This window comes from Astyanax mexicanus, chromosome 19 (genome assembly GCF_023375975.1).
Source record: "Astyanax mexicanus isolate ESR-SI-001 chromosome 19, AstMex3_surface, whole genome shotgun sequence".
In the NCBI taxonomy this organism is placed as follows: Eukaryota; Metazoa; Chordata; class Actinopteri; order Characiformes; family Acestrorhamphidae; genus Astyanax; species Astyanax mexicanus.
In genome coordinates this window covers 17,766,339-17,781,577 of record NC_064426.1, presented here as the reverse complement: position 1 = coordinate 17,781,577, position 15,239 = coordinate 17,766,339, and the positions used below count along the sequence as shown (strand labels likewise).

Below are 15,239 nucleotides of genomic sequence, written 5' to 3'. Positions count from 1 at the left end.
GGGACAACCCTTCAGGCACCTGATAGAAATAGTTATTTATTATTTATTTATTTCAGTAATTCAGTTCAGAATGTAAACCTAATTTAATATATAGATTAATTACACCCAGAGTGATTTATTTTAATTTTCTTTTTTATTGTTGATGATTATTGCTTACAGCCAATAAAAACCCAAAAATCAGTTTCTTAGATAATTCAAATGTTATATAAGAACACCTGGTACTTTTGGCAGTGTAGGCAGTGTTCCAAGTCCTGCTGGAAAATAAAATCTGCATCTCCATAAAGGTTGTCAGCAGTGGGAACAATGGATCAACACCAGTAGATAACATGTCCCTCTGAACCAGACACTGTAAAAAAAAAGATGGTCGCCGTTCCCATTCATTCAATGAAAATGAAGACAAAATCTTCCGCCATGTTGCACTCCGGTAAAGTTGGTTTCATATTCGCATATTCGGATTTCTTTCTTCAATAGCTTTTGAACTGTGTGTGCAAAATGGTTAATACTTGCTTATTTTATATGCTGACATCCAAAGCAAGCAGCTACAACGTCTTTCCCCTCTCAAACATCTGCCTTTAGAAAACCACAGAACACATTGTCGTCTATGGGCTGCCGCGACCTGCACGAGAGCTAAGGGACCGTCTACAAACTACGCGACACAGCAAAAAGGCGAATGAAGATGGGCGGGGCAAATGCTTTATGCTTCATTATATGAAAGTGTAGTGTACTTTAGTGTTTTTAGCTGGTCACAAATGACAAGACTTCAGGAGTTCCTGACAATATTTTTTTATAATAATTGTTTTGTTAAAAACAATCTAAAAATATAAAGGTTACACTCATTTTTTGTTCAATTTGTAACTGTTTTTAAAAAACCTTTTTAAAAAATATTTCATAAAGTATTTCATTCTGATTTTGTGACAAAGTTTCAACTGAGTATATATTTTATCAAATAATCACTTGTAGCCCATTTTGCAAGTCTTACTGTCATTTGACCTGCAGTTCAACAGAGGGCTTTCAGGGTTTCTTTTTCTGTTTTACTGTTGATGGTAATACTGTCATTGGTGGGTAGTAACCATTGGTTTGTTTAATTTTAGTTGAGTATACAGAACCGTAATTAAACCATGTAAGAATTGTCAAATGATAGTATTAAAAGGTTTACATTCTATTGTGACTACTTCTGAAATAAATATTATGAAATATAACTAATACCTCTTCACTTGCACAATTGTTTCAGCAGGTGGCACCAAAGTTGGACAATTATAAATGTTACTGTCTAAATATTTGAGTTGTATTTTTAACTAATTTTTGTTTAATGTTATTTTTTTTCTTCTAATAAATTTTTTATTTATCTGTTTCTTGCTGAATCTTTGTTGTAACAATATCAATTACTTCCAATACCTTGTTTACTTTGAAAAGCTCTTAGTGTTTTGCAAATGAGCCTTTATGTAAACCAAAGCAAAAATTTCTTGATGAAATCTAACGGTTGCTGAAAATACTGACTAGGTGTGGACTGCACACATCAAGTTATATCAAGTCTAACCAACATGACATACTACAACTATGATATTGGTCAATTTAACCATTGCTGATTTGTAGCAACAGTTTTTTGTGAATTAATTTCAATAGCTTTTGAACCGTTGAGGGTATCACAACAGAACAAGTTGTATTAGATCAAGTCCCACCCACGTGACATACTACAACTCTGATATTGGTCAAATTAACCCTTGCTGATTTGTAGCAACAGGTTTTTTGTGAATTAATTTCAATAGCTTTTGAACCGTTGAGGGTATCACAACAGAACAAGTTGTATTAGATCAAGTCCCACCCATATGACATACTACAACTCTGATATTGGTCAATTTAACCCTTGCTGATTTGTAGCAACAGTTTTTTGTTAATTAATTTTAATAGCTTTTGAACCGTTAAGGTTATTGATACAGAACAAGTTGTATTAGATCAAGTCCCACCCATATGACATACTACAACTCTGATATTGGTCAATTTAACCCTTGCTGATTTGTAGCAACAGTTTTTTGTGAATTAATTTCAATAGCTTTTGAACCGTTGAGGGTATCACAACAGAACAAGTTGTATTAGATCAAGTCCCACCCACATGACATACTACAACTCTGATATTGGTCAATTTAACCCTTGCTGATTTGTAGCAACAGGTTTTTTGTGAATTAATTTCAATAGCTTTTGAACCGTTGAGGGTATCACAACAGAACAAGTTGTATTAGATCAAGTCCCACCCACATGACATACTACAACTCTGATATTGGTCAATTTAACCCTTGCTGATTTGTAGCAAAAGGTTTTTGTGAATTAATTTCAATAGCTTTTGAACCGTTGAGGGTATCACAACAGAACAAGTTGTATTAGATCAAGTCCCACCCACGTGACATACTACAACTCTGATATTGGTCAAATTAACCCTTGCTGATTTGTTGCAACAGGTTTTTTGTGAATTAATTTCAATAGCTTTTGAACCGTTGAGGGTATCACAACAGAACAAGTTGTATTAGATCAAGTCCCACCCATATGACATACTACAACTCTGATATTGGTCAATTTAACCCTTGCTGATTTGTAGCAACAGTTTTTTGTTAATTAATTTTAATAGCTTTTGAACCGTTAAGGTTATTGATACAGAACAAGTTGTATTAGATCAAGTCCCACCCATATGACATACTACAACTCTGATATTGGTCAATTTAACCCTTGCTGATTTGTAGCAACAGTTTTTTGTGAATTAATTTCAATAGCTTTTGAACCGTTGAGGGTATCACAACAGAACAAGTTGTATTAGATCAAGTCCCACCCACATGACATACTACAACTCTGATATTGGTCAAATTAACCCTTGCTGATTTGTAGCAACAGGTTTTTTGTGAATTAATTTCAATAGCTTTTGAACCGTTGAGGGTATCACAACAGAACAAGTTGTATTAGATCAAGTCCCACCCACATGACATACTACAACTCTGATATTGGTCAAATTAACCCTTGCTGATTTGTAGCAACAGGTTTTTTGTGAATTAATTTCAATAGCTTTTGAACCGTTGAGGGTATCACAACAGAACAAGTTGTATTAGATCAAGTCCCACCCACATGACATACTACAACTCTGATATTGGTCAATTTAACCCTTGCTGATTTGTAGCAACAGGTTTTTTGTGAATTAATTTCAATAGCTTTTGAACCGTTGAGGGTATCACAACAGAACAAGTTGTATTAGATCAAGTCCCACCCACATGACATACTACAACTCTGATATTGGTCAATTTAACCCTTGCTGATTTGTAGCAACAGGTTTTTGTGAATTAATTTCAATAGCTTTTGAACCGTTGAGGGTATCACAACAGAACAAGTTGTATTAGATCAAGTCCCACCCACATGACATACTACAACTCTGATATTGGTCAATTTAACCCTTGCTGATTTGTAGCAACAGTTTTTTGTTAATTAATTTTAATAGCTTTTGAACCGTTAAGGTTATTGATACAGAACAAGTTGTATTAGATCAAGTCCCACCCATATGACATACTACAACTCTGATATTGGTCAAATTAACCCTTGCTGATTTGTAGCAACAGTTTTTTGTGAATTAATTTCAATAGCTTTTGAACCGTTGAGGGTATCACAACAGAACAAGTTGTATTAGATCAAGTCCCACCCACATGACATACTACAACTCTGATATTGGTCAATTTAACCCTTGCTTATTTGTAGCAACAGGTTTTTTGTGAATTAATTTCAATAGCTTTTGAACCGTTGAGGGTATCACAACAGAACAAGTTGTATTAGATCAAGTCCCACCCACATGACATACTACAACTCTGATATTGGTCAATTTAACCCTTGCTGATTTGTAGCAACAGTTTTTTGTTAATTAATTTTAATAGCTTTTGAACCGTTAAGGTTATTGATACAGAACAAGTTGTATTAGATCAAGTCCCACCCATATGACATACTACAACTCTGATATTGGTCAAATTAACCCTTGCTGATTTGTAGCAACAGTTTTTTGTTAATTAATTTTAATAGCTTTTGAACCGTTAAGGTTATTGATACAGAACAAGTTGTATTAGATCAAGTCCCACCCACATGACATACTACAACTCTGATATTGGTCAAATTAACCCTTGCTGATTTGTAGCAACAGTTTTTTTGTGAATTAATTTTAATAGCTTTTGAACCATTAAGGTTACTGATACAGAACAAGTTGTATTAGATCAAGTCCCACCCACATGACATACTACAACTCTGATATTGGTCAAATTAACTCTTGCTGACCTGTGGTGATAGATGTTGTATTAGGGGGATTTTCCACTGTTTACTAATATAATACAGCAGTTATATTTGTAACTTTAATCTTCTGTTATTTCATTAGTAGTAGTTTTAAGTGTTTTCCTCTTGAGTTTTAAAGTAAAAAAAACAGGACTTCTAACAATTCACTCAAGTTTTACACAGGTGAAATAACAATATACAGAATGTTTCTCTTTGTAATAAACTTGATGACCTTTAGATGGCGAGGGTGAGATGGAACTTGTTTTAGTGGAGGGAAGCAATTTTGTACCAATGAAGACATGTAAGAATCACACTTAACAAATGGCCTGATCCCACATGGATATCAGAACACTCATCTGGGTGATTTGTTGATGTTTTGTTCATCCACTGATCCAAAGGTAAAGAAAAATATTGTTTTTTTGGAAACTCCTGTTCATTTAAAATGAAAACTGGTGTGTTTTTGTTTGGATGGATAGTTTTTTAACCAGCTTAGACCACCTAAAACTAGCAACCAGCAAAAACTGGTCTTAAACTAGATTTTTCACCAGCGATTTGGATGGGGTCATATGCTTTTCTAAAACCTGCTCACGCCAAAGGCACTAATGTCAACCCAGACCCTCAAATAATTTCAGGAAAATTGTGAAATACCCCTTACACAGAGGAATTTCTCCACTTTCTCTAAATCTTTCGCTGATATTATGTACTGTAGATGATGGGATATTCAAGGTCTTCACAATTTTCCTGAAATTATTCCACAATTTTGTTTTACAAATTGTTGAACCTCTACATTCTTTCTTTCTGAAAGAGACTCTGCCTCTCCAAAATGCACTCTTTATACCAAGTTTAATGACAGGTTCTATTGCAGCACGTTTTATTAGTACCATTTACTTTTTTAGCCTTTGTTAACCCATCTCAATTTTTTTATGTGTTCCTGCTATCAAACTCTAAAATACTTTTCATGGAATTTCATGGAATGGTACAATGTCTCACGGTAAACAAAATTAACATGTATATGTTCTAATTTGGACACAGTATGGGTCTACGAAATGTCTGTTTTTAATTACATTTATTTACATTTTACACAGTCAGAATGTTTTTGGAATTGTGGCTGCAGGTTACATTATGTGTAATAAATCAACTGGCCAATTAATTTGAATGATCAGTATCCAGATATTGAGCATTCATCCATGCTTTTCCATGGGAAAATATTTAATTGAACACTGAAAATGGTAATTCAAATTATTTAAAAACACATTTCATCTACTCAGGCTAATACACAGCATTGTTTATATTTTGAGTAAGTACTGAAATGGGTTGACTCTCATTTTGCCCTTAGGTCTAGAACAACTATAACAACATGGGAAGATACAAAAAAGGCACAAGAGTTTCAAGAAAGGAAATGTGGACAGCAGCAGGAGGAAAGGAAGCTGTTCTCAGAGAGTTGCAAGCAGCAGATATTTTGAGGCGGGACCAAGCTTACTCCTCTGCAGTGTGGTCTGAAGTGTCCATAGCTTTATTTGGAAACAATGCAAAAACTAACTGTCACTGGTTGTGGACTGTGTGGACATATAACCGTAGTTGTGTTAGGGAGCAATTCTGCAGGGCTATGAGGGAAAGTAAGGAGATGGAGACAGGTAAGCAGAAGTATTTCATAGCAGGTTCATGTAGGTGCAGTTTTAAGTTCCCCGATATTAAAAAGTTAGTAATTTTCTTGATTTCATGTGTAACTTTTATTTAACCTCTAATTTGAGACTTTTAAAGATGAATATTTGGAATGGGTAATGGCATTCAAATATGTGTATGTCTTAAAACTATATGATGTTTGCACTTAGTCCATGCACCTTATTAACTGTGGTGCAAACTACTATGCTTTTCACATACTAATTTACAAATGATTAATAAACATTATTCTAAATTACCAGACATGCCAGTGAGAGAGACGGAGCCACTTGGACCAGTTAGTAAGAAAGTAAAACAGAAGAAGTCTCTTAGACATGAGATGTACTTGCAGCCAGGGGACAAGGCAGCGGATCTAGATCAAGACACATCAGATAAAGAGACAGAGGAACTTGATCAATGCCGACCAAAGAATGAAGCAGAGAGCTCAGTCAAAGGTACATCAGACAGAGAAGCAGAGTGTTTAGCCCAAGGCACATTCGAAAGTATAGCAGAGGGCACATGCCAAGGCCCATCAGATGGTGAAGCAGAGAGGTCAGCTCAAGGCACATCAGACAGTGAAGCAGAAGGTTCAGCACATGGTACTTCAATGAAGCAGGGGATACAAGCCAATGCCTACCAGAGAGTGAAACAGAGGGTTCAGGCCAAGGCACATCAGACAGTGAAGCAAAGGGTTCAGCACAAGGCTAACCAGAATGAAGCAGAGGGTTCGGGCCAAGGCACATTAGACAGTGAGGCAGAGGGTTCGGGCCAAGGCACATCAGACAGTGAGGCAGAGGGTTCGGGCCAAGGCACATCATACAGTGAGGCAGAGGGTTCGGGCCAAGGCACATCAGGCAGTGAAGCAGAGGGTTGGGGCCAAGGCCTGCTAGAGTGTGATGCAGAAGTTCCAGATCAAGGCACAATTGAAAGTGAGACAACAAATGAAATCACAGTGGAAAGTGAGATAGAGGGTCCAGATCAGGGCTCACCAGGGAGTGAAACAGAACCAGTGAATACACCACTGAGTCCGAAACAGTTGGAGCCACAGGAGAGGAAAAAACGCAGTGTGTGGCGAAAACTACCATGTTTAAAGAAAAAATTTCTAATTACAATAGAAAGAAGAAAGTGGAATAAAATAGCTCCATTAAAGGGACACACAAAACTGAGACAGCCTTGGACCCTGTGGTTTTACAGTTCTTTCAAACAAAAAAATCCCTGTTGCACTCTGGCCTTCAAATACCAGCATGTAAAGTCTAACGAAAGCAGGAAAGTAAATGCTCCGTATTTGCACATTGTCGCTGTGTGCACGTTCCCTTCTTGCAGAGCAAAGTATGTTTTTTCAATGAAAAAAAACCATCTGGCCAAAACACAAAGGTCAAAATATTGGTTTCACAAAGAGGAAAAATACAACATAAGCTGACAGAAAAAAAGTTCAGACCAGCTGCATACCTCAGAAGAGGAAAAATTGCAAAGTCAATGAAATGGGGATCCAGTCATTGGTACTACAGTAAATTAAGATCTACACCTGTGTCTGAGCTTTTGTCTGGAAACATCACCAGATGCCTTAATAGGAACGTCCTTAAAGTAATTGCGTCAGAGCTGAGGAAGAGCACTCGTCTCCACAATGATGTGTTGATGGAGATCCATTTAACTCAAACTATAATGAAGGAATGTGACACCAAGTTCTATAAAATGCCAGGTTATATCCAGCATTATCAAGTAAACCCTTTTGGTGTGCACATGTACTCTGAAACTGGAATCAGCATTCTAGTGCAACACTTAAGGCGAAAAGATCCAGTGACCCTATACTTGGATGCAACTGGTGGTGTTGTCTCCAAAATTCCAAATCAAGCAAAACGTGTGTTGTACTACTCACTCACCCTGGCAGGAAAGGGTAGGGATGCACCACCTGTGCCTGTGTGCGAAATGCTTACCAATGAGCATTCCGTTCCCCCTATAACATTTTGGCTGATGAAATTCACACTAGACTTGGCAAAATACACACAAATTCGAGTCCGGCAGGTAGAGACAGACTTCAGCTGGGCTTTAATTCAAAGTGCACTGCTTGCGTTCAACAAAGAACACATCTTGTCCTACCTTGACAGAGCTCACACAGTTTGCAGAGGTGAAAAGACATGGGCTGAAATACGGCAATTTACCGTACTGCATCTCTGTGCTGCCCACATCCTAAAAGCAGTCACACAGGCAATAGGAAGGCAAACTGAGGATAAAGGTCTCAAAGAATTTGCTACCTTTGTCTTTGCAAGACTGCAAAATGCCACATCACTGGAAGTAGCTCTAGATATTTTCAGATCCTTCTGTTTTGTCCTCCTTGCAGAAAGAAAGTCAAGATCTGTCAAAAACAATCTCAATGTCCTTGAAGACATCATTTCAAAATCACAAGTCACATTGGGAGACACAAAGGAATTGGAACAGCACTGCAAAATACAAACCTGTGACAGTGAAGAAGAAAAAAGTTCTGCCAAAACAATTATGGGCAGGTCACCATTCTCTAAGGAATTTCAGCAGGTGCTAGACATGGTCAAAGTACAAGTGGCAAATGAGAAGAGTGAGTCCAGTGAGGATAACCCCTACTACTGTCCAGGGATTATTAAAATCCTTTTTGACAGCTATCTTGGCCTCTTTCCCATGTGGAGTGGATTGCTGCTGGGGAATCTGAAGAGGTATTCCTCAGATGAAAAGATGAATCCAACTGCAAAACACGCAGTAAAGACCAGGGATACGAATTGCCATGTAGAGCGGTGGTTTGGCATTGTAAAACAATCCATTCTGGGTAAGCGTAAATATATCAGACCTGGAGCCTTCATTAGAAAAATGCATTGCTCGCTACAAGCAAGATTCATTGAGCACATAATGCAAAATAATCCCTCCCAGGAGCTTCTATTGAAACCACTGCCACCAAAGAGCATTAGTCATTCACAAGAAACTTGGGCCAAGAGGGAGGAAGCCAACAGCACAACCACCAAGTCCAAATACTTCTCAGCTCCTCAAAGTGTGCCACTTCCACAGGGGAAGAAAAAAAAGGGAAAAGAAAAGAAAAGTTGTGGAAAAGATGCAGATGGAAAAGGTCCCAAAGATGTGTCACAGAATAAACCATGCATGCCTGCTGACGAGGTAAATTGTAACATCTAAATAAAAGGATATACAAATCAAATTAGCAGAGGCAAAATATTTTTGGCATTGCTTACTGTGTTTGCTTTAATTGCAGGTTGAGACTTTGTGGAAAAATGACCCCACTGACCTGGTCGTATCAATTTTACGAGCTCCAGACAAAAAATTGGAGTTTTTGTTGCGTCAAAGAGAATTTCAGACACTGAGGCCTCATGAGTGGATAGCCGGTGAGGTAAGCTTATCAAAAATACCTGTTTATTTCTCAAGTTCATTTTATGCATTGCCATTTTGAGTTTTGTGGCATTTTGTCTATTTAAGCCATTAAATGCAGTTGTGTTTGTTTACCTATTCAATTTGTGTTGTGTAATGTTCAGTGTTTAACTTTTCTCTCACTTATTAAGGCTATAGAGAGCTACTTCAGAACCATCTTGAATCATGAGGACACTACTTGCAGGTTGTTCCAGCTCAGCCATTACACAACAGGAGTGGTTTTATATGGCACAAGAGAACAATGTGCCCGACAAAGCTTGAGAAATGTGGGTACCAAATATAATATACTTAATGTTATAGTAATGATAACACTAGATTTTTTCCTTTAATGTGTTCTGTATATAAATGTTTGCATTGACTGGGACTGACAACAAATGAGCTCTAACAGAGGTTCAGATTGGGTGAATACAGATTTATAGTAAGAGACAATCATGAATGTCATTGAAGCATGTAAATCTATTTTGGTTGACTCCAAATGTATAAGTTTAAACATTCATTAATAATGAACATAATAGGTCTTCTTTCATTTTAATGTCTTCTTACAGGTCAACTTTGAGGCGTATGATGGAGTCATCAGCTTTGTGAACGTTAAAAGTGTGCACTGGAGGTTTGTGGTAAGTAGTACTTTTTTAAATGGATGCATTCTATGTAAAAAAAACAGTTTATGTCCAGACCAGAATCAGGTTTGTGTAACTGACAGCATAAGCAGGGTTGAGTTACTTGACTGACTGTTTTTCATACTAAATAAATAAAAATAAAAATTATTTATTTTAATCTTATTCAGTATTGCACCTCCTTATTGGGTTGCTGTACTATGCATTATGGTAAAAATGGTATGGTGTGGATGTCTTTGTTACTGTATAGAACATTTCTCTGTTTTTTGTAAAATATATTTAGTGTGATTGTGTTTTTCTTATGTTTAAACTTCCACTAACTTTTTATCTGCTTTCCACAATAAGTTGATCAAGGAAATAATGTCACGATTTGTATTCAAGAATGTTGTTTATTCATGGGAAATTACCATGTTTTCTTCTAGTACATACATGCCCTGTCAAAAGAGATTTTTGTGCTTGACCCTCAACGTGGCTGTGATGAAATGGAGGAGGCCAGACAGGCAGCACGCAAATTTGGGTAACTTTCTAGGAACTTGAATAAACTACATGCAGCACCCTCCATAATCATTGGCAGCCCTAGGTAAAATGTGTTTAAAGCCGTAAAATAAATTACATTTTTATTGCAAAAGCATAATCTCACTCTGATCTCACTCCTTCAACTCAAGTAATTAAAAACAAATCCTGACTAAGAAATAATTATTTCCCATAAAATTACCTGTTCCACAATTATTGGCACTCTTAACAATTTCTCTGGATTAAATGTATTGAAACCATTTTTGTCATTTCTACTGTAGTTTATAATCAATATATCGAGGAACCTTTAATTAGTAATTCATCGCTTCCTGTTTCCCTTGGGTATAACTATGGCATAACACAGAGGCCTGTTTCTCTTACTCACTTTTAAACATGGGAAAGACTAGAGAACACACTATTCCAGTAAGGCAGATGTGTGTCAACCTTTATTAATCAGGCAATGGCTACAAGAAAATAGCCACTCACCTGCAGATGCCATTATCTACAGTCAGAGCAAACAAAAAATTTACAAGCCTGGAAGAGGACGCAAGTGAATTAAATTGAATCAAATGGTGGCATCTTGGGGTAACGAGATCTCCCAAACAATCATCAGGTGTTTTGCCAAGCGGTACTGGGATTTTAACTGGGACTGTGTGCTTTGGTCAGATTTGGTCAAAGCTTTTTGGCAACAAACACTCTAAGTTGGTCTGGCGTAACACAAGGATTAGTGCGCAAAAAAACACCTCATGCCCACTGTTCAGTATGGGAGAGGATTGTGATGCTGTGTGCCTGTTACTTCTCCGAAGGACCGGGAAACCTTGTAAAGATACATGAGATCATGAATTCTTTGAAATATCAGGACATTTACAATCAGAATCTGGAGGCCTCTGCCCGAAAGCTGAAGATGGGTCTTCACTGGGTCTTTCAGCAAGATAATTACCCTAAACATTTGGCCAAATCTACTCAAAAATGGTTCACAAGGTACAAAATCAAGCTCCTCTCATGACCAGACCTCAACTCAATAGAAAAGCTGTGGGGTGAGCTGAAGAGGAGCGTTATAAGAGAAGACCCAGTACTCTGGATGATTTAGAGAGATTGTGTAAAGAGGAATAATGGAAGATCACTCTTCTGTATTCTCCCATCTTGTGAAGAGTTATAGGAGAAGATTAAGTGTTGTCTTGTTTACAAAAGGAAGTTGTACAAAGTACTAACACCAGGAGTGCCAAAAACACATTTTGTCCCCACCAAATAAAGGCACTTGAATTAAAGCTAAGATTTTTTCTTTTTTTTGCATTGTTGTCCTATATTATTAAAAAAACAAATTATTAGAAGCCAAAGAACACTTCTTAACCATGGGTGCCAATAATTATGTATATTCTTGGCTACTAAATCTTTAGCAAAAAAAAGTCAAATATCACCATTCGTATAGAGACTTACTAGCACTAGTAAATGGGAAGTGTTAAAATGGTACATGTTTGTTTTATCCTATATTGCAATGTGGAAGGTCTGATGTGCTTACTGTTTTGTAAGCTGTGTTGACTCATAGGATCAAAAGGAAAAAGGGCGTTTAGTGAAAGTTGTAATGGAGAAAGGCAAAGTATCTGTAATCAGAGGAATAATTTCTTAAAATTTGTTTTCCTAAATATTTAAATAATAGTTGGCTATCAAAACTCATTGACATTTAGCACTTATAACGCAGTACAGTATATGTAATATGTATTGTAGTGGACCATATATTTAAAATCAAAGGATCACTAAAACATAAATAAAAATAGTTGGTCTTAAATGTAAGAAGCAACAAATAAAAATAAAAAAGCCAAAAAGTGATAATTCTACAAAAAATACAATGTTTTGTCCTTGGAAAGGCAACTGTGACACAATTTTAGCTTAATAGCTAGGTCCAATGCAATAAAAAAAAAAAAAAAAATACTGTTTAAGCCTCTACAAAAAAGGTTCTCATGTGTTCTCTGTGTATTATAGTGTTAATGTATGGTTAACTTCTGCAACTCCACTCTTTAAAATTATAGACAGTACTTCAAAATGCGACACAATCAGCATGGAAGAGAGGACTGGGTGAACATCCAGTGGAAACCTGCGACAATTCAACACACATTTCAAAGGGATGGTGTGAGCTGTGGTGTCTTTGTGATGCAGGTAATGTAAAATTGATTTGTAAAAAAAAGAAATACTTTAAAATTGTATTTCTCATTAAAAAATGCCAGTCAATATTTATTTATTACTTATTACATATTGTATATACACTACTTGTCATGCTTCTGTGTTGTGTCGTCATTTTCTGGCCTGTTTCTGTTTGTCATTCCCTGTTTGTTTTTCTTGCCATGTGCTTTTCTGCTCCTGTGACTCTGTCCTAGCCATATCTTTACATTGTCCCAGAAGTTCTTTGTTTGTCCCTCTGTATTAGCACTTTCTTTGTTTTACTGCTCCCCTGTCAGACCTTATGCATATTACTATGTCAGGTTTCAGTGTGTTAGCTGGTCGTTATAATGGGCGAGCAGCTAATGCACGTACATCCCTCTAAATCCTCTGTCCATGACCCAAAGATTAAATTATTTAGCAATTTTTACGTTTTTTCCCAAGAATCATGAATCAGTTTCAGTAATATACAGTTAGACATTGCTGTTTATGGCAGCCTGACTGCGAGAAATTGGACAGTGAAATTGAACATTCACATTTATTATTTTACTATGATTTTACATGACATATCAAGATGTTGTACCACAGAACAGACAGACAGGACTGTCAGTACATTGTGTTTCATCAGGTTGTATCCAGCCTCTTCCAGGTGTATGTTTTACCTCATTCCAGTTCCATTACATTACATTCCAAAAAATACAAAATGACTTTTATGAATTACATTCATTATTATTCTGGACAAGATACATTAATGTATACATATCAAAGCAATAGTTCATAGATCATTTACTGTACTCTGTACCATTATACACCAACCAAGCATAACATTATGACCCCCTGCTTGTTTCTACATCCATTATGCATTTTCAGCTCCACTGACCACATAGGAGCACTCTATAATTGTATAACTATATTATTGTTGTATAATATACAGTAGCTCACCTGATAGCTTATCATCAATTTAGGAGATATTTACCAGAAAAATGTCTAATAGACATGCATAAAATCTGATTTACAGGCTTTAACAACTGAATTAACTAATTTGAATGTAAGGACATACGCAGGAAAATAATGGTTAGCTGTTCTGGTGCGTAGGACAGTTCTGCAGAGTAAAGTATAATATATTGTGATCTGCAGGACAGAACCAATTAATAATTTTGGAAAAAGCAGACAGTTGTATCAAATAATTAGCTGTTTGTATAAACTAAATAACAAATGGCTTCTGTGATGAGCACAAATGACTAGATGATGTACAGATTAAACAAGTGGTTTTAAGAAATTCAATTCTGATGTAAGAAATGCTCCGAAGTGACTAAAAAAACTTTATGATTCACAGCAGGACCAAATGACTAATCATTTTGACTTTCCTATCCATAATTGATGACTAAAGAAGTCTATATTCTGACCCTGACACATTCACTGATATAAATACGTACCTTTGGACAGAGAAATTTGAGTATAGTATGTGCATTAGCTGCGCATCTATTATGTTTGAACAACATGTTTTGAGAAGTGCCCACACTGTGATGCAAATATTAATTCTGATTTGAGAAATGCATCAAAGTGGCTGAGAAAAACCAAAAGTCCCTATGTTTAAGTCTTTTTTTTTGTTTAATAAATACCTGCACTTATGTCCGCCTCTGCCTTCTAAGCTGCACATTGTCACACTACTGATGTAAAGTATTAGAACACCCCAAGCTTTTCAGACATTTTTCTATTTTTATTTGTTTGAAGTTTGTTGAGTACATGTATTTCAAGAATTATCTTATTGTCTTCAATACAGATGGCCAAGAGTGTGGTTGAGGAATTTCCAAGAATCCCCCAAATTGTGAAAATCAATCCCACAAAAAAACAGATGTGTCAATACAGGGGACAAATGGCTCTGGATATTCTTAGAGGATCAGGTAATGGCTACAAAATTGTTTTACTGTAAGTGTTTTTGGTTGTTTTTACATTTTTCAGCACTGTTTCTAAAATATATTTTGTAATAAACAGTGTTGAGGGATGAGTACTGTTCTGTGTGTGGACTTCGGGACCTTCCCCAATCGAAAAAGACTTGTGTTTGGGTAAGAAGTATTTGCCAGTATTTCAATATTATAATAGTAATTTTAAATTAAGACAATCACTACAATAACTAACTGTAATATCATAAATATATATATATATATTTTTATTTTAGATTCAGTGTGAAAGATGCCAACGATGGTTTCATTTGGAACATTTTAAACACAGTTTCTCAATAAAAAGAGTTAAATGAACTTATATGTGTATTACGTGTGGGTTGGAAAATTATTTATTGGAATGAACAAGAATAAAACTAAAAACAAAATACAAAGCAAACACAGGTAGGGAGAACACCGGAACAAATAACGAGAGGGCAAGGTTACAAACAAAAAACAATAAGGAACATTAATGACAGGGCAGAGCAAGGGCAAATAAATTGGAGGAGACAAAACAGAGCAGAAAACAATGGCAGACAGACAGAGAAACAGACAAACAAATAAAGTACAAAAAAAAAAAAACAAGACAGACAAGGGAAAAGGTGTGACAAAAGATAGTTTGCTATGTGGGTGGGACTTGATTTAATAGAACTTTTGATATTACAGCTAT

At 36.2% G+C, this 15,239-nt stretch overlaps 1 protein-coding gene across 2 annotated transcripts; it reads left to right on the top strand.

The window, feature by feature from the left end:
• The first annotated feature begins 8,989 nt into the window (after positions 1–8,989).
• Positions 8,990–14,837, top strand: LOC111194350 (uncharacterized). Of its 2 annotated transcripts, XM_049468283.1 has the most exons (8): positions 8,990–9,081; positions 9,176–9,310; positions 9,480–9,614; positions 9,894–9,962; positions 10,385–10,479; positions 12,503–12,629; positions 14,413–14,533; positions 14,625–14,837. In XM_049468283.1, the coding sequence occupies exons 1-8, from the start codon at positions 9,067–9,069 to the stop codon at positions 14,744–14,746; spliced, it is 819 nt and encodes a 272-aa protein (XP_049324240.1). In that variant the 5' UTR covers positions 8,990–9,066; the 3' UTR covers positions 14,747–14,837. The 2 variants fall into 2 exon arrangements, with proteins under 2 accessions (XP_049324240.1, XP_049324241.1); XM_049468284.1 differs by lacking the exon at positions 14,625–14,837 and having other exon boundaries at positions 14,413–14,613.
• The last annotated feature ends 402 nt before the right edge of the window (positions 14,838–15,239 follow it).